The sequence below is a fragment of the Manacus candei genome, unplaced genomic scaffold (genome assembly GCF_025592945.1).
Source record: "Manacus candei isolate 608988 ecotype Guabito, Panama unplaced genomic scaffold, ASM2559294v1 h1tg000033l, whole genome shotgun sequence".
NCBI classification, from domain to species: domain Eukaryota; kingdom Metazoa; phylum Chordata; class Aves; order Passeriformes; family Pipridae; genus Manacus; species Manacus candei.
This window is the reverse complement of record NW_026138081.1, coordinates 9,741,173-9,760,231: the sequence shown is the minus strand read 5'-3', so window position 1 is coordinate 9,760,231 and position 19,059 is coordinate 9,741,173. Positions and strand designations below refer to the sequence as shown.

General features: G+C 41.6%; 1 protein-coding gene across 8 annotated transcripts in view; it reads left to right on the top strand.

The window, feature by feature from the left end:
* Positions 1 to 10,349, top strand: part of PHF21A (PHD finger protein 21A) — a 127,817-nt gene extending 117,468 nt beyond the window's left edge. For all 8 annotated transcript variants that reach the window (XM_051791638.1, XM_051791644.1, XM_051791641.1 and 5 more), the window contains 4 exons: positions 5,833 to 5,988; positions 7,617 to 7,692; positions 8,009 to 8,112; positions 10,011 to 10,349. In XM_051791638.1, coding sequence (XP_051647598.1) covers positions 5,833 to 5,988; positions 7,617 to 7,692; positions 8,009 to 8,112; positions 10,011 to 10,265 — 591 coding nt within the window. In that variant the 3' untranslated portion in view covers positions 10,266 to 10,349. The remainder of the gene's footprint in view (positions 1 to 5,832; positions 5,989 to 7,616; positions 7,693 to 8,008; positions 8,113 to 10,010) is intronic.
* The last annotated feature ends 8,710 nt before the right edge of the window (positions 10,350 to 19,059 follow it).

The following is a 19,059-nucleotide window of genomic DNA, read 5'->3' as shown; positions in this document are numbered from 1 at the left end:
GGAAAAGAGGAGAATGAAAAGTATGAGTTACAGACCATAATAACAAAAAAGTTATGTTTCTGTAATGAGAGAAGGAGGTAAACTGCTTCATCATGCAGAATAGCCAAGAGTATTTGCAGTATTTGCAGCACTGATTTGGCAGAAAGTGTATTGTACCTGTTCAGTGTGGAGAAAAGAGTTCTCAGCAGTTGTAGTGTACTTTGATTAAAGTGCTTACATTTTAATGACTCATATCTACAGGGCACAGTTTAAAAATCAAAAGGTGCTTGCTTATTTCTTCGTACCAGTGCTGCAAACTCCTTCTGTAATCCTTTTTTTAGAAAAGACATTGTCACATATAGTTGAGGCCCAACCATTTGAAACGGGCTTTAAGGAAGAGTTGGATCATTTTATTTTCATTTATATAATTGCACTGCTGTAAGTACATAGACTGAGAGACCAACCCTACTGACCACATAGAATGGGGAATAGAAACCAATTCTAATGGGGAATAGAAGCCTCTTAACTGTATTTGTTCTGCAGAAGTAACAGGAGTAGAAATAGTACAAATGTGTCTGAGGCACTGAAATAAATAGATGCAATTCTGATACCCAGGGAATATGTATGTGAAATTAAAAGGTTCTATTTTATATAGTAATTTTTGAGAGCAGGATAGCACTTGACTGTAAAAAGCCTTTTCTGGACAGTCAAATAAATGGGACTATGAAACAGCCCCTCAGAGATAAGGTGGGACAGCTTCCTGTCTGGGGACTTTGAAAAGTAAGCGGTACAGATAACTTACAAATATGCTGAAGAACACATATTTTACATTGGCCCTTCCTTTTACAGAGAAGGACTGGATGATGGGGTGGGGGTCTTTTCCATCTCTGGCGTGTGTGTATGCTGCCAAGTCTTTTCCCACTGTGTAAGAGCTTTCAAAACAGTAGGTTGAGTTGTTGCCCTGTTTTTTGGCAGCAAGCTAAATCAAGAATACTGAATTTCTGTAGCATTCAGATCTAGTTCTGAATGCCCTTAATTTTCTGGATTAGGATCATGTTTAGGCCTAGGTTCTGGATTTCTTTAATATTCATTAATTAACCAAAATTTAAGTGATTTAAAGGAGACAATGGAAGATTACACAGCTGATAATAAATGTTCTCTCCTACCCAAACATACCATCATATAGCACAGTAACACTCTTTCGCCTTTAAAATTGTATATAAGTCCCCTTTAATGTTTTCAGACAAGGTGTTTAGTTTATACATATGCAACAGTGCTAACATTTTTAAAGGGTTTAATTTTTTTAAAGAATTTTATGCCAAAGTCCCATTCAATACATATTCGCTATCAATTGGGCTAATTTGGTAGACTTCTCAGAAATACTTGGTATTGAATTCTGCTTAAAATAAGATACGTGTAAAAGTAAAAAATATATTTCGAAGTACTGATAACTATTTTTTAATTAAAAATAAACTGTGTAACAAAATGTGAATTTTCAAAGATGGCAAAATATCAGAAAGGAGACAAATATATGTTCTTTTGTCATTGCATCTTATAATTCTTACTTGCTAATCATAAAGAGAGGAATGGTTTCCAATTGCCATCATGAGCTGGAAGGTAGTCTTCTGTTAATATATTATCATAAAATTGCTGTATAAGTTTGTGCAGTCACATCACTTTTTTGTGATTTGGTTTCCTCTATTTATATATTTGTCATGCTGCGTGCTTCTCCTCCCATCTGAGTTTCGAGAATTTAGCAATACTTGTAAAAACCTTTAGCATCCTTGGCTGGAAAAGCACTATATAATGCTGGAAAAGTAGTATATATTTAAACAGCAACAATACAAGTCATGCTGGAGGTAAAGACAAAGAGGAAAACTAGTTCTTTGGCATTTAAGGACCTTGAAACTTAATTAGGTGTAGAATACAGTATCCACTGAAATGCTTATGCCACAGCTTATGACTGGTGCTGCCACTGAGAACTATGCTGCCTGTCACCAGCAGTCCTTTCTCATCCTTCAAATGCCTCCTATGTTGTTTCAGCACAGATATATCTGAGGCCTCATAGTGATCTGCATAAGGGAACTGGCATAGCTAAAAATTATGAGTTTTAGCCAGGATTATGCCCTAATCCAGTTAATTTTATAGACACACACATTCTTGTGCCAGCTTCATACAGGGTGAAATGTGTGTTTGGGCATATACAGAAAGCAGGATCACTTCTTTTGGCCATGAGGCAGACCGTGTCATGTTGAAGAGGGTCTACACTGTTAGCAGATGATGTGACTATAGAAAGGTCTCTTTATTCTAGATGGGACAGAACATGTTGTCTGTAGCCTCCAGCTTTTGGAGACTTAAAAATGAAAATACAACAAGTGCATGCCAAAGAAAAAGGCTATTTCAGAAGTCTCAGTTAAAACAATTGAGCAGTTCATCAGGCAGATACAGAAAAAGACTGCAGTTTTGCCTATCTTTAAAATATTTTTGCATTAATTTGCTGAGAAGGTCTAATTCCTATAGGCTTTAGAATAGAAATTTGATTTTAGCACTTGAGTAATCTTTGTGTTTAGCCAACCTATGAAAATTGCAAATCAGGCCAAGCACTTGGCGTCAGGTTTGATGGCCCAGAACACCCTTCTTGAATTTCTCCTGAAATGTCATTCTCTGAATGACAGGGAGAAATTTTGAAGGGAGGATGAAGCAGAAACTTGAGATGGGATTGGTGATAAGAATGGAGGGGTAGAAAGTAGGAATAGAACCTGGGAAAAGGAAGTAAGTAATGCAATAGGCAGGATTGAGCAAAACATCTTTTTTTTTTTTTCCTCTCTCTCTCTCTTTTTTTTTAATTCCCTTTTTCCTGTTTGGCAATTGTTTTTGAACCAGTTGGTTATGTATGGCTCTCCCTCATGCAGCAGTGGCATATTCACCTGGAAGATAGCAATTGCCTTTGAAGGTCAATTACTCAGCAGTAAGAATTGTGCAAAAATCTCTATTCTAGTGATGGTTCAAGTCTGTGGTCACAAAATGCCTTTTCATTAGTAAACTCTTATATCAAAGCAACATTTCAATTGAGAGAAGCATCACAGAACATTCAGACTGCAAAGTCAAACCCATAGAAATTAGGAAAGGCCAGATTTATTATTCTTCTGATAATTAAATTCATTTACATTGTACACTCTGATCATCTTTATTTATATGGTCATGAAAAATTCCTGTAGCAGAATGTTTAGCTTTCCCATGTTGTTCCAGTGAAATGTATGCATAAGTATAGGTATTACATATTCAAACACACAAACTACATTTGATACTGTATTGTTCAGTTCTGTTGCCTAAAGCCAGGCCCTGCTGCTCTAGACCCTTATAAAAATAAAGAAAACTGTTAGTTATCCAGAAGTCTTTTATTTGTTTTCCTGGTCCCTTGATGAAGAGAAAGTAGAACAAAAAGTGATGTCGAATCACCTTTTATGATGTCTCTTCTGAAATTATTCTTCAGTCACTTCAGCCTGCCTCAGTGAGCTCTGCTCTAGCCTAAGTTGACTGCCTACAGCCTACACAGAGCTGGTTCAGAAGCTGAGGTTAGTAGGATGCATGTCACAACATCAAATCCAGAACATCTTTATGCATATATTTATTAACTGCCCATAAAACCTGGGGCATTTCTTTGGAATCCAACAGTGGCTGGGTTTTTGGTAAGGACAGCTATTAATTGTGAGGAAATGCCCTGAATTTTGCATTACCAAACATAGGACTGTGAATTTTGTGCCCTTGTGTTGTCATCTCCATGTGTTCAGCTGCATTGCACACTGATCAGCTGTATCACTACAGGTTTTGCAGCATTCAGTTGATTTTGGAATGTTCTGGGTCTAAATTTATAAATGTCTTCTCCTCAAGAAGAAACTACATTTGTCTCTTTTGTAGGTCTCTTTCTGCAGGGTATGAGGTATAACAGGTTTGGTTTTCAGCAAAGCAATAATATTGCACCTGAGCCAGTTACCAAGAGCAATCTGTGGCAATCTGTAATCTGTGGCAACCCAAACATCTTAAGATATGTAATTCTCTGGAGTAGAATTTTTTTTCTAAAATGAGAGAATTTTCCTCCTTAATTTTTCCTTAGATTGCGGAGGATTTTATTTTAGCTTATATGACATCTCCTGCCTACCTTCCTTTCCTTGTACTCACAGAGGAAAAGAAGTTCTTCCCAGCCTGGTTACACATACCACTTCACAAGAAGCATGAAGTGTCACCCATTTAGTTCTTCATTTAACACCGAGGAACTCTTTGGTGTTAAAGGATGAAGTAATACCATTATTCAGCTCTCAGTGATCCCTGGGAGTTATGGATCCAAAGCATGGCACTGAAAAATCACTAAAGATTGATCCTTTACAAAACATGAAATCACTGTTAACCTTGGGAATTAAGAGAAGAATAGCCTTCTCTTTGAAGAACGACCTCATGAGCGAGAGAGCTGGGAAACAGAAACCTGAGCAGGTTGCTTGTATGTCATTCTTCTAACATGTGGAGATTAGTGTAATTTTTTTTGGCTGGTAACTTACTGTGTAAGTGCATGGCCAAATCTGCCATCCCTCAAAATTGATAGAACTTATTCATGCACCTGAAAAGACAATATGCATCAAAATGAAAGCTTGCACATGTTGATATTTCATATAGGGGAAGCATATACCCACAGTTCCACTCAACACACACATCTAAGATCTCAGTCTTGCAGATCTGGTGTGTGTGTGAAACTTCATTGTAAGTTGGTGCAAAGTTTGTATTTCAGACTCGGGGTAGGGCCTTGAATATGTGGAGTTTCCAGGGCAACCCACAGGTGGTGAGAAGAGAGGGCTGGGTGCCCCTTGCCTTCAATATGAATGCTGAGCCACCTTTCTTTCATGCCTCTTTGTTCAAATATCCTAAAAACAGAGAAAAGCAAACAGAAACACCACCACTGCTCCTAGCATGAGGTGGGAGTAACAGGAGGGGAGAGAGAGAAGAAAAAGTCACAAAAATCAGACCTACCTTTTTGGGATATTAATGACTGTAGAAAAAATTCTCTCTAATGGTGAAGCAATAGTAAATAAACCTAGTTGTTTTAAAAGACACGGCCAGTCGTGTTTTCAATTATTTCTTTTTGAAAAACCCTTAGTTAGAATCTCTCTTGATACTCTTTCATCCTGGCGCTCAGCCTTTGTTAGTGATGAAACAAACCACTCTGTAGAGAATGAGAAAGTTTTGACTCACAGCTTTTTCTGGTGCAACTTGAGGTAGCCTAAGTGAAGTAAAAAGAATTGTCGCAGAACATAATTAATTCTGTCCTTTTTCATTTACAAGCACAACCCCTTTTCCTTACAGTTTCATTTTTAAAGGTGACCTAAATATTTGACAGTGCTCTTTTAAGTCATTCGGGGTTTCTTACATACCATTACTGACAAAAGACAGCCTCATCAGCATTCCTGGAGGGGAGTTGGGCTTACATCCAGAAATGAGGAGGGTTAAGAAAGTGTGTAGCTCATCAGTTCAGGCAAATAAAAAGCAGGATAAAGTGGGAATTTGAAAGAAGAAAGACTAGGGGATAGCAGTTGTTAAGAGAAGTTATGTTAGTAAGTGTTTGCTGTACCATTTTGCCTCTGGAGGACAGAGGGAGTGTTTGGGAGGACTGATGTCAGTGACATGCTGCCTGGTTTTCCTGTTTCACAGACTAAAAAGGGCTTGATCTTTTGGAATCCCCTTAGAAATAGTTTGTGCTGTAAACTTTCAATTCAACTAGGATGTAGATGTCAAAGGCCAAAGTTCACTTTTTACCTTCTCTCTCTCTCTTTCTCTAACCCCTACCCTTTCCCCTCAATTTTGTAGGGTGATATCCATGAGGATTTTTGCAGTGTTTGCAGAAAAAGCGGGCAATTGCTGATGTGTGACACCTGTTCACGTGTTTATCACCTGGACTGTCTGGACCCGCCTCTGAAAACCATTCCCAAGGGCATGTGGATCTGTCCCAAATGTCAAGACCAGGTATTGTTTGACAGACAGGGGGAGTTATATACAATGCACTGTGAAGATTTTTCTGTGTTAAAGAAAATAACCAGATTGCTTGGGTTACTTAGACCAAGACAGCCTGGCACTGAACAAATCTATTTGATCTGTAATAAGGCTTGTGTGAAATTAATTAAATTACCTCTGTCAGAATGCATGCAAATACAAAACTGTTAGGTCTTGCTCCCAAATTTGGAGTCTGTATTTGTACCCTGGTGTTTTTGCTCTTTTTCTGGGCCAAAGCATGCAGACTTTTTTGGGAAAGATTATCCATGACTGATATTTCTATCTTTCTACCCACAGAATTTTTGCTATTCATCTTAAGTTCATTGTTTCTTCAAAAGTTATTAGTATATTCTTCTGGACAAATAAATAAAACATTTGCACAAGCCTACTTCAATAGGTAGAGCAAATATAAGCCCCTGTTTACTCATATAAAGAGGTTGTCTTCAGCGATCTCTTTAATAATATCACCCAGCATCTGTATAATGAGGATAGGTGAACACTTTGGTGGTCCTTCCTTGCAGATCCCTCTCTGAAAATACACAGTTGAAGTGAACAGATTATATTTTAATATTTTGTTCATAATTGCATTGAGATTACAAGATGAAGAAGTAAACTATTGTATTCCTAACCCTTCCATGGAACTCCAGAAATTACAAAGGAGTACTGATAATGAGCAGCCTGAAGCTGTTAGCATTTTGTCTAACACAGCATGCTGCTTGGTCACCCACATGACCTTTGGTTAGCCAGGTAGTGATGTGAGAAAACAACCTGACATATGATGTGCTGCTCAGAATTCAAGTGACTTGGTCAGTAGTTGCCAGAGAGGAGGGACTGTGACCACTTCCCTTTATTCCTGCTCTTGCCTACTTTGACCTTACCCCTCCTCTTCATATTTCTGTGATAGGTTCCCACAAAGTAGGGAGGGAGATCTTAGTAATTTCACTGTAAACTGAGTCCTCTGTCTTCCGAGGTACCACTGATCAGTAATTAAAAATATGTCTTTCCTCTCAAAAAAGTTTGTTAGGAAGCAAAATGTAGGAAGGATATGAAAGACAGAAATGATGCTTACCCTTTTTAAGAGAGTTTGACAACTCTATTAAGATGATTCTGATAAGAAGGGAAGATAGGACAGCTTCATGTTTTACTAGGCAGGAAGCGTGATGTTTGAATGTATGATGTGGAGACTGTTCTGTGGCATGAAAACTTTTCTCCCAGAACAACTAAGATCAGCAATTTGTCTGAATCATGAAGTAATGTTTATGTCTCCTGGAGAGTTTGAGTTCAGATATATTATCCTTTCATTCCTCTTTTGAGTTGTTCAGTTTCATTAATAGATGTTATTTGTGGCTATGGAGGGAATTTAGGAAAATGCTGACATTTGTAAGAAACAGGCCTGTTTTGTGGAAGCCACAATACAGTTGTGAATAATTCACTCTGTTAAATCTCAGAAAAGGTCTGTGAAGCTTCACATTAAGAGGACTGAGACTAATGATAGCCATGAAAGAAAATCCTCAGTCTTTCCCTCTTTCTGTCTCTCCTTTTTATTTTCTCTGAGGTAGATTTTTTTACCAGCAATATCTCTATAAACAATTTTCTTTCAGATGCTAAAGAAGGAAGAAGCAATCCCATGGCCGGGAACTTTAGCAATTGTTCATTCATATATTGCATATAAAGCAGGTAGGAAAATGGTGTACAACACTTTTGTTTCACTTTTAACATAGGAAGGTGTTATTTTGGGAATGGGACAGAATGGTACTTCCTTTATAAAAGGAAATTAAAGGGGAAGAACCTTAATAACTAGTGAAGTGAAAATAGCAGTCTAAATATTTATTAAGCCTTCTGTGATGCTTATGTGTGTGGGTAAAATTTGGGGGGTGATTCAGTGCACAAGTTGTTGAATTGACTTTAAACCCAGTTATGCTCTTTACATGAAGTGGTTTAGACCCTCTATTCACTGTTGTAACAGAAACATTTTAAATATCCTGTTTTGCAGCAAAAGAAGAGGAAAAACAGAAACTACTTAAATGGAGTTCAGATTTAAAACAGGAAAGAGAACAACTAGAGCAGAAGGTCAAACAGCTCAGCAATTCTATAACAGTGAGTATTGTCCTCCCAAATAATTCTTCACCTGTGTTCTAGTGCCAGAATGCAGAGAGAAAACTATAATAGAGTGACTTGATGTACTAGACCTGTCTTCCACTGGATTTACTGAGAACTAAGTGAGCATTTTCCTTTGCTTTTTAGGACTTTGGGGAGCAGGAATGAAATAAAGGCAACATATACTTACATTGAGTCTCTTATACATGATCCATGCTGGCTGTGTTGGTAGACCTGTAATATCAGCAGGTGACAAAAACGACACAGAGCATTATCGTCTGTGGGCAGTAGATTAAATCAAAATCTCCAGTGGTTCACTTAAAGAAGAATGGTTGAGCCTTTGTGTGTAATGAGAGTTATAGTCTTGTTGAGCTTTCCAGACCTTCCTGATGCAAAAGCAACTGTTTGCTCAAGGATGACTCTCAGGCTCTTGGCATGTAACCTTGGCAGTCAGCACCTGGACGCTGTGCAGGGCTCTGCATAATATTTAATTAGACAGTGTCATACTTCAAACCAGAAGCTTTAGTTTCCACCTTAGTTTATTGCAGTGATTGGAACATACATATTAATTTGCTCTCTCTTCTCACCTTAATATGCAAATCAGTCTCTTGAGTTGCCAACGTAAATTTTGAGCCCCTCACTTAGTGCTGGTCAGTGTCACATAATGAAACACACCGAAATCTCCGATGTGTAAGGCTGGATACATAAGAACAGACTTCTTAAATACAGATGCACTCTCCAGGCTGCCTGTCTTTGCCTACTAGAACAGAAGTGTCCTGTGTTTTCAGGCCCCTCAGCACTGACAATACAATAATATGATTGGGAGCAAACGAATGGTGAGAGGTGCTGGTTAGCAGTTTGTGACACTGTTATCTTCTATTAGCAGTAGCTGGGTGTAACCTGAGCAGTACTAAAGCACTTACACTGTTTCTCAGTGAGGCACCCAGGCAGATGCAAGCCTTTAACATGAAGGATTGGCAGTGGGTAAAGAGAGTGTTTATACTTACATTGGACCTGTCCAAAACAGACACAATCGGTCTGGATTTTATGGTGTTACTATGGTGCCAGGAGCTGCATGTGAAAATAGTAAAGTTAAAACCAACAGTTTCTGGAGATCAGCATGAATAAAAGATTTAAAAAATGTAGAAAGGTTGCCATCTTTGCCTAAAAACCTGAATGTAACAGACGTAGCTACTGTTTGCTCATTTTTGAGGGTTTCAAATATACATATAAGCAGTTTTTCACTCTTGAAACATCATTTGTGGCCTTTTTAAAAAATTATCTTACCCTGACGCTTAACTGATGAGCTAGCTGTGTTACTACCACTTCTAAGAGAAAGAAGTGGCCGCAAAATAAGATTTTCAAGTGAAGAGGAGTTTGTTTTCCTTTTCAAGTGCCCCTTTATTTATTGAGAGAAGGAAGTGATGTTCCTACTAAAATGTGTATGAAAGCAAAGGCTGCATCCCACTAATGGTGTGCACACACACTGTCAGCAGTCAGCTGCAGTAGGATGCCTGAGCTTGCAGATCTGAGCTAAAGAAATTTCAGTAATGCTATACTAATAGAAAAAATAGTAAGAGCATATACTTGAAAGTTTTCCTTCAAAAGGAACACAAAAGGATGGAGCTGTCTGTGTTCATTTGCAGAACACCTTGGAATAAAAGGGAGCCATACCAGGTGACAGCTATGTCCTGGCAATTTAATTCCTCAGCCTGCAGTTAATGAATTCTCCTGTGAACACAGCCCAGAGACTTTTTTTCTTCTGTGTTGGAAAAGTGAAATTGTAGCTGCGGTCTTTTCTAGGTTCTTACATTTAGATCTGTGAACAGCATATTCCTTCTCTTACCTGCTTTCATTCATAAGCTTGAACTTATTACTGCTTTTCTGTTTTGCTGCAGAAATGCATGGAAATGAAGAATACCATCCTTGCAAAACAGAAGGAGATGCACAGCTCCTTGGAGAAGGTAAAACAGCTGATCCGCCTCATTCAAGGCATCGACCTTTCAAAACCCATAAACTCTGAGGTCAATTCAGTAGCCATCTCCAACGGCATGGACTCCACTAACAATACTAATGCTGCCACCTCCACCTTAGCCCCCTCCCCTTCCCAGAGCTGCATGGTGAACTGTAACAAGGGCGATGAGACTAAATAACACAGTGAAGTTAAGAAGGAGCCAAGGGAGGTGGCGGCGAGGAGAAAGAGCAAAATAAAGAAACTCTAGAAAAGCAAAACTGGATTTCTTCTGGAAAGTGCAGAATTCTTTAGTTCTTTGGTTCCAGAGAGAGCGTGAAGATGCTTGTGCCAGGCGGCACCGGAGTTTGCCAATTGATCCTTCTTATTCTGTGTGTACATGCGAAGTTTGGATCATGTTACATGAATAGTGCCAGCTGGGGGTTCTTTGCCAGCACCATGCCAAGTGAAATAATATATTTACTCTCTCTATATTTTACACCAGTGTGTGCCTGCAGCAGCCTCCACAGCCACTATAGGTTTGTTTTATTTTTGTTTGGGGTGAGGAGCAGGGATAAGGGAGGAGAGCAGGTTTCAAGTTCCTATTTGCAGAACAGTTTGTTTAGCTAGGGGAAAACAAAAACAAGTCCAAAGAGCCTATGGGCTTTTCCTGTTTCTAAACTCTCAGTACTATTAAACCAAAAAAACCAGAAATATAAATTATCAAATCCTAGTGCCCAGAAGGGACAAGTCTATCAAATAAGCAGTATTTACTATTGTTTAGACAGGAGATTTACAAAAGGAAAGGAGATGGACTTTTCACTGAGTAACCAGCACATATAATCATATAATCATAGTATATGCTGAGTTGGAAGGGACCCACCAGGATTATCGAGTCCAACTCCTGGCCCTGTGCAGGACACCCCAAGAATCACACCATGTGCCTGAGAGCATTGTCAGAACGCTTCTTGAACTCAACCAGGCTTGGTGCTGTGACCACTTCCCTGGGGAGCCTGTTTCAGTGCTCAACCACACTCTGGGTGAAAAACCTTTTCCTGCTATCTAATCTAAACCTCTCCTGACTCAGCTTCATGCCGTTTCCTTGAGTCCTGTCACTGGTCACAAGTGTGAAAAGATCAGTACCTGCCCCTCTGCTTCCCCTCACATGTATAGGCTGAGGATCTACTGTCCCAACAGCTTGGGGTTAATCCTGTTTCTTCACATTAAACGACAGACTTCCTTTGCAGAATTGGTTTGGGTCCTCACATTCATCCAGAAAGTCTATGTTGGGAATGGGAAAATGAGGGCCAGAATTCAGGGTCAGCTTGGAGCATTGGATGGAGGTATCTCAAGAGAAAATGTGCATCAATTACTTGAAAATGAGATTTCAGCCCTTTTCTGTATTTATAAACAACAAAGGTATCCTGAACAAAGTAGCACATAACCCAGATGTGTGAACTCAACAGAGAAATGTCCTTTTCTTTCACTTCCTTTCTCTTCTTTTGGTAACAAGAACTAAATAAGGAATAGAAAAGCTGTTTTTCAGGCTGACAGTCTAATTAAAGAGGTAGATGGGACCTTGCATGGTATAGATTAGAAGTAATAGTGTCAGTGAGATACAGTGAGTCTTTGTGAGTCCTTGTGTCATCGTTTTGGGCACTGTTTTTTTATGCAAGGGCAAAATCTTTGTATCTGGGGGAAAAAAACCAACTTTTTTAAATTAAAAAGGAAAATAAAAGATATTGAGGTCTTCCTAGTGTTACTTAAAATAAGATCAAGGTAAGAAACATTGTAAAAAAATTACAAAAGTGCTATTTGTTTCCTAAACAAGTGATTTCTATTAAAAAGGTGTCAGAACTGGAGAAAATGCTGTGTACTTAGAATTTTTTAACACAGACTTTGCTTATTTATGATCACATTCTGCTGTGTTTGTGTTTTAAAATCAAATGGGACAGTTTCAGTAGATTATACCATACATCTACTGGCTAAACTCTAAAGAGAATCAAATCCTACAGTGCTGGATCTCACCCCACCTGGAGGATCGGCCAGGCTTGTCTCTGTTGTTACCATCTTTCCCCCATTCTTTCATGTGTTTGTAACCCAGAGAAAAGCAGTTGACAATGTGCTTGTTTAAGGTTTTTACAGTTTTGTGATATGGACTGATTAGAGCTTGAGGATGAAAGACAGTGAGTTGGTTGGACTGAAATCGCCTTCCATTATCTCCTCTTGTTTAAGAAGTTCATCTCTTACGTATAATCTTTTCACTCTAGACAGCAAAGCTTGCCTTGTGCTTCCTGACTGTGGGGTCTGTCTCAGTTTAGGGTGCTGATTGTGGTCACGTTGGATTGTGTCCCACCCAGAGCTGTCTAGTTTCACTACTGCATATAAACATTTGGGCAAAGCCCGTTTCCACTGGAAGTACTTGGAAAACTTCCTTTACTTCTGGTGGGAGCAGAGTTGAGCTACTACGTACACAATGTGAGGCAATGTCTCCGGTGTGGTGGCCTTGAGAGCACGAGTTGGGTGGCGAGGCAGACCTGCTCAACCATTTCTAGTGGAAGGTAAAAAAGCTTTGGATTTCAGGGATGCATTTCTGAGTCAGAAGAAGTGAATACTCCACTAAATAGCCTGAGACGGTTTCTTTGCTGCCACAGCTAAATGGGCTTCTGTGGGGTTCTTAGAGCTGTTTTCCTCCCTCTCCCTTAGGTTGCCCTTCTGCCCTTTAAGGACTTTTATTCCTTCTGTAGGAGTGTGCACTATTTTCAGCTCTGAGCTCAGAACTGATATCCTGAGTTCTCACATTTGTCTGCAGTTGGGAAAGTGACTCTTAGGTGCACTTCTCAGCTGTGATAACCTCGACTCTGTCTTTTGATGCTTGAGTTCTGTTCTGGAACTAGTGGAGCTGGAAGGATAAGGTAGCACGAGTGGCAGGGAGACAGCTGGGCAGACGACATCAAAACTGATCGTACTAAAAATGTCCTTGCATCAATCCAGTTACCAGTGGGGGTCATCACCACAGGGCAACACTGGGCCAGCAACCCCTAGCATTTAAACAAAGGACTGTCAATTTCCAGGGTGGAAGAGAGAAAGCAAACTGAACATGAGCCTTCTTTCCATAGAATATGAGCCATCAGCTAATGGCCAGATATTCAGGAGAAACTGTCTTTTTGAACAGGTTGCTCTTTAGTTGTCCTCTTGGATAATTCTTAACATCATCTTCTGAAGCATCGAGTACATTCCTGGTAAGAGACAGTCTCAGGGATAGGTGTGCTGAGTCTTCATGGTTCTCATGTTGTTTGTGGTGTTACCTGCTGAGCTCTCTTGGAAACACTGCAGCATTTGGAGGTAGCAGGCTATGCCTGGAGACTAGATAGTCCTTCTGTTTTCTTTGCGGATTCAGGAGGGAATGGAAGTGAAATTCACTAGTAGCCATATTTAAATTTGAGCACAGTTAACCAGACAGGAGATGTTAAAGCAGCTGTTACTGCTTTTCTGAGGCATCTTGTCTCCAGAATCCAAGTAGATAAGACTTTTATGTCCCTTTCGTTACAGCATTTGTGTTCCAGACTGTAAAAGGATGCATTTAGTTAATCATTACCTGGCAGATCTTAGACTTTTTGATACTGCTTAGGTAGTTTTCTCTCTCTCCCACTGATCCTGTTCAGATGCTTTTTCTCCCGGCTCTGCAACAGTCTGGAGCAAGGAGCATTCCCAAAGCTGCAATGGCGCTGGCAATGATGCTGCTATGTAGACAGAGTAAATTGGGATTATCTCTGCCCAATTACCAATAATAGGGTGGAAGGGGAATTGGCATTTGCTAAATACAGAGGAAAATAGATTTTTTTTTTTCTAGCTGCTCTAAGAAGTTCCAATCAAGGAAGAAATTTAAACTCTTTGACAGCTTAAAGCTCAAGTTTGTGTTCTGGGTTTATATTGGTTTGGGGGTTTTTCTCATGTAATGTTTGAGATAGAATGAGTTTGCACTAAAACTTCTGCTCTTTGGGAAGCTGTCATATTGAATGTGGTTTTGTATTTCCAAACCACCACCAAGATATTAACTAATTCTTATGTCACTGCTTGTCATTGGTGGGAAACAAGTGACTTTTAAATCTCTGTTACAAGGGAAGCGATGAGACCACAAAGGAAGCTCATATCAGAGACAATCCTGGCTCTCAGCCCAGTGCTAAGGACTTTAAGAAGTACCCTGCTCCTTTGCTCAGAAATTGCTCAGAGCAAGTGCTGCAGAAGTTGTTTTTTCCCTTCTCCTTGCAATCTGTTCTTTAAACAACTGGAAAGGTGCGTAGTGGTCAGAGTGGCAAAGTGAGCATGTGACCTGGCTAGAAGGATTAGTACTGTCATTATTATTCTCATTATTTTTGTTTAGAGCCAGCAGTGATTTTAGTGCTGTACAAAACCCAGTAAAAGCAATAGTTCTAGGGATAATTGGCAGATAGAGTGAGTAGCATGGCTGATTCTTCCAGGGCATCATTTTTAGCCAGGAGCTACCATGTTGGTGGGATGAATTAATGTTTTGCATTAGCAAAACAGGGCTTTGTTCTATGTCGTAAGCAAGTTTCTGTCAGTGGGAATATGAATTAAAAGCTGCTATGGGCAGACCTGTTAGTTTTATTGTTGGCAGAAAAACAATATTGTAGTTTATCTTTCCTAGCTGACCAGGCTTAAGAAAACAAGTCTATATTCCCCCTGTTTAGAAATGTGAACCCTAATTCTGACCTCCTTGGCTTCAAATCATCTTCTTACATGTACTGTTGCAGAGATAGCCCTGAAAAGCAACGTGGTCAGCATTCAGGAGAACCCAGAGTGAAATCTCCCTCTTAGGCCCACCAAGCTGTGACAGCCCACAGTACAGGGAGTAAACTCTGAAATTTCCTTCCCATGTGGATACAATGGGAAATATTTGTGAATTTGTAGTGTGCATGTTTCTCTTTCTTTCCCCAGCTGGGTTGCACACTGCTCTCTTTGCTTCTGAAGCACTAATGATGAATACACGCTTTTTAATGAAATGTGTTTTTAAAATAACAGGGGTTTAAAATATCATATATTAAGATGTTAAACCAAAATTCACTGTTTTACTGAGGGCCTCTCAATGAACTGCTCAGATAATCACTGAAATACCGATATTACACTTCCTTGTCGACCACTCCCCTTTGGGCAGAGTGTCTTTTTAGGGCTGACCCTTTTTCACCTCCATTTGTCCTCCCTTGGAATTCTGAAGATTGGAGCAAGTTCAGCCTTGCTGGGTTACTGCAGAGAGTTTTCTGAGAAGTCTGTAGGAGTCAGGAACTTGGAGAAAGAGGAAGATGTTTTGTCATGCAGCTAACTCATTTGGCACTTAGGCTTGCCTGGTCAAAAAACTACCTCAGCAAAGGCCATTCCCGAGCACTATGTGGATTCTGTAGTTTCTGGCATTCAGAAGGCAAAAGTTCTCCAAAGAACCCTCCAACAGCCAGCTAGGTACTGGTGTCTGAGGGCATGCGAGTGAACCTTGCAGCGACATGCTGTTGGATCCTTGTTTTCAGTGGTCAGACCTGGACCAGGGAATGACTCAAAAATCAGATGGGATCAGGAAAAGATGATAGCTGCAGACATCTTGTCTCCTGGTTATTGCTGTCTTACTCAGACCCTTCTTTAAGCTCAGTCCTGTTTGTAACTCTACAGAATGGAATGTAATACTTGAAAGGTATGACTCTCTCTATCCTTTTTCTTTAGCTTCCATTTGCCCCCTGTTTCTCTCTTATCTGGGATAAGAAGTTTCTGCATCATTGTGTCTTGTATAGGCTGAGCACATAGTTGATCAACTTACCAATAAAGAAAATTATTTATACCATGCACTGGTAAGCTTGGTAATTACAGACCCATGAAAAGACAAAACACCTCTCTCAGAGGTTAATTTAAGATGTGGGCTTGTTTCAGAAAACCAAGACCTTACCTGTGTGAGAGTCTGTCTGTATCCCTGTCAGTATTACTAAAATGAGTGGTGAACAAAAAAGAGGCTTGTCAAGAGAACCAGTGCTGTGAAAATCGCTGTGCTGTGCAAGTCCCTGGAGGTGTGTCTCATGAGAACAGCCAGGCCAGGGCTTCCCATCTCCCTGGGCCAGAGGTCGGTGCTGCAAGGGACAAAAGAAAGGACAGAAGCCTCTTGAGAAGGCTCAGGCGGTGAGTACAGGGCTGGAGATGGGAAAGGAAGGGAGAAAGCAGGAGGAGCAAAGCAAACAAAGATTACATGGGGTAAAGCAGAGCAGAAAGGAAAAATGCAGAAAGAGAAGGAGGGAAAGTGAGGGTAAGAAAAATCCAGGAGTGAAATAGGGCTCCATTGTGAGGAGATGGGTATTCCTACAGTGGAAAGAGTAGAACAAAATTGCTCTTTATCCTACCTCAATTTTGGATGTGGGTTGATCTGTATTCCAAAAGGAGCAAGTGTGGTGGTAGAAGACCTGCCTGGCTGCAGGTAGGGAATGAAGTAGGCACTAAGTCATCCCTAGTTCTGCTTCTGCTGCTGAGTGATCCCATTCTGACAAGAGCCTTATTTGACTTCTAAGCCACAACATAAGGCAGATCAAGAAGACCTTGGGGCAGTCAGAGTCTGCTCTAATCTGGACCATATTAATTAAACATTTTCTTGGCTAGAAGTATTCCAGAGACTAGCTAAAGGTTCAGCTCTGCTAGTGTGGTTGCACCTTCCTAGTTCAAGTGTTAAAATTAGCCTGGTTAAAACCAGCATCAGCTCCCAGAGGTCCTGGATCCCACTTGAGCAAAGGAGACAATGTGGGGCAGGACCTGTGACTTAGGTACTTTTCAGCCATCTCTTGGAGTATCTGTGCAAGATTCCTGCTCTCTGGGCTGTCACATCTGGCAGTTCTGTGCCAAAATCCCTCCAAGCAGCAATGCCTCCCTGTTTTCTCAGGGTCTGGATTCTTTAGGGACACATGCAAAGGGGCACTTCACCGGTGCACCTAGACTGTGGCATGTGGTAAGTTTAATGTGACCTGTCAGAAGCTGAGGGCCCTGCCTCTGGGCTACATTAAGCAGCAGTCCGTGGGACAGGCACCCTCCTGGGGGAAAACAGCTGTCCCAGCTCTCGAGTGTGAGCAGGGAGTAAGCTCTGTGTCTGTTCTTCTTCACTCTGTAGTATCCAAGCAGGTGTCAAATGCTTCAGAGAGAGAGACGCTCAACCCAGTCCCTAGTTCTAGAAAGAAAGAAGTACTTAAGGGCATGTTTACTCTCAGGAGTGCCTGGGGAACTCAAAAGCCATGTAAGCTTGGCTCTGCCTGTCCTGGGGTGGAGCTGTGGGATGGAAAGGCAGTGAGCAGTATCAATCCGTTGGCTCTCAGCATTTTTCACCACCTTGAGTTTGTATCTTTTTTCTTTTTCCTGAATTTGCACTGGCAAATGTAAACCTCGACCGATTCCCTCCCTTTTGTCATGTGCCTTGTTAGATCTCTGTTGTTGGAAAAATAATGAAGTATTGTTGCCTCTGAGCTTCAAGATATCATTTTTCTTAGTGAGCCCTGGGGTTGTAGCTCAGGCAGGGGAAGGAGGCAGCGGCACAGGCCAGCTCCTGGGGCTGTGTTCAGTGGCCACCCTTGATTTTGGACCCCCAGTGCTGAGGTTTGATACTGCAGCAGCACTGGGAAGATGCTGTGCGAGTACAAGGGCGGGGGCTCCCCTGGCTGCCACCCAGGTGTTGGCCTCTCAGGTGGGGCATGCCAGAATTGAGGGGGGAGGGAAAGAGATGGCTCAGTGCCTCTCATTCACCTCTGTAAAGCAGGTACTGGCAGTTCTGACTCCAGAAGAGCAGTTTTCCATGGCTGGGGGCACTGGGGTAGGCATTGTTGAAAGAAGCTCTGTGCTGGGTGCGGCAGGAGGCTGCGTGTTTCTGCTCGTTCTGGGCTACTGTGTAATTTCTAATCACAGTCTCATATTTCTTAACTTAAATTATTACATCAAAGCAGTGATTGACTCTCGAGCCAGGCATAGTCTTACCTGTCAGCTCTCCAAGGTATGTTGTCTCTGAGTTGCTCCTGATGCCATATGTGACAGGCAGCCAAGACCTTCCTTAAGGAAGGTTGTTGCTCCTGCATAAGCCCCTGCAACTTGGTCAGCTTCCTGGCAGCCCCAGGCAACCAGAGCCAGCAGGCAGTTGTGTCCCACAAGCAGCTTCACTCCAGTTACAGCTGTAGGGTCGTCCCAAATGCCGTCTTACACTGTCAGAGACATCGGCTGCCTCTCATAGCCCCACAGAAGCAAAGCATGCCTTGCAAACTCCATTAAGCAAAGCTTAAGCAAGGTACCAGGAGGAAGGGGGGATCCTGCTAGTGCTGACCTGTTCAGACTCCTGCGGAGGAAGGAAATAACTTTGCTGTGTCAACAGCAGTGAAGTGGTGGTGAGCTGCAGCTGCCTGGGAGGTCTGGTGCAGCGCTAGGGTGGCTGCCCATGCCGAATTTTGTCTTTGTGGGGCTGACTGGCTCTAACCCGCGGACACCGTGTCGTCTGCAGCTGAGGGCAGAAGGGTTGTAAAGGCAGCTCTGCTTGTTTAGAGAAAATACTCAGGCCTCAATCACGGCTTCGTGTTGCTGTGATCATGGTGGCACCACCTCAGTAGATTTGTTGATACCACCATCCTGCCTGTGTGCTGTGCTTCATCCCATTCCTCCACTCCCACCCCAGTGTTTCACCCAAGACCAAGCTGTAAGCAGAAGTCCTGCCATGGGCTCGGAGCAGGACCTGACCCTGAAGGGCTCTGTATCCAAGCCCTGGTCCCTCCTCCAGCCTGTCTGATTTCTCCAGGTGACTTTGGTGAACAGCCCCCCGTTCAGGCAGTGCTGCCCTGCAGCCACGGGCCTGGTGCTGCGTGGGGATGATGGCAGCTTCTTTCCCAGATGGGTTTGTGAAGGCAAAGCCATGGCTCTGCCCTCTGTGAGCCGGTGCCACCTGTGCTGTCCCGTTTCCCACCAATCTCCTGTCCTTGCAGGCC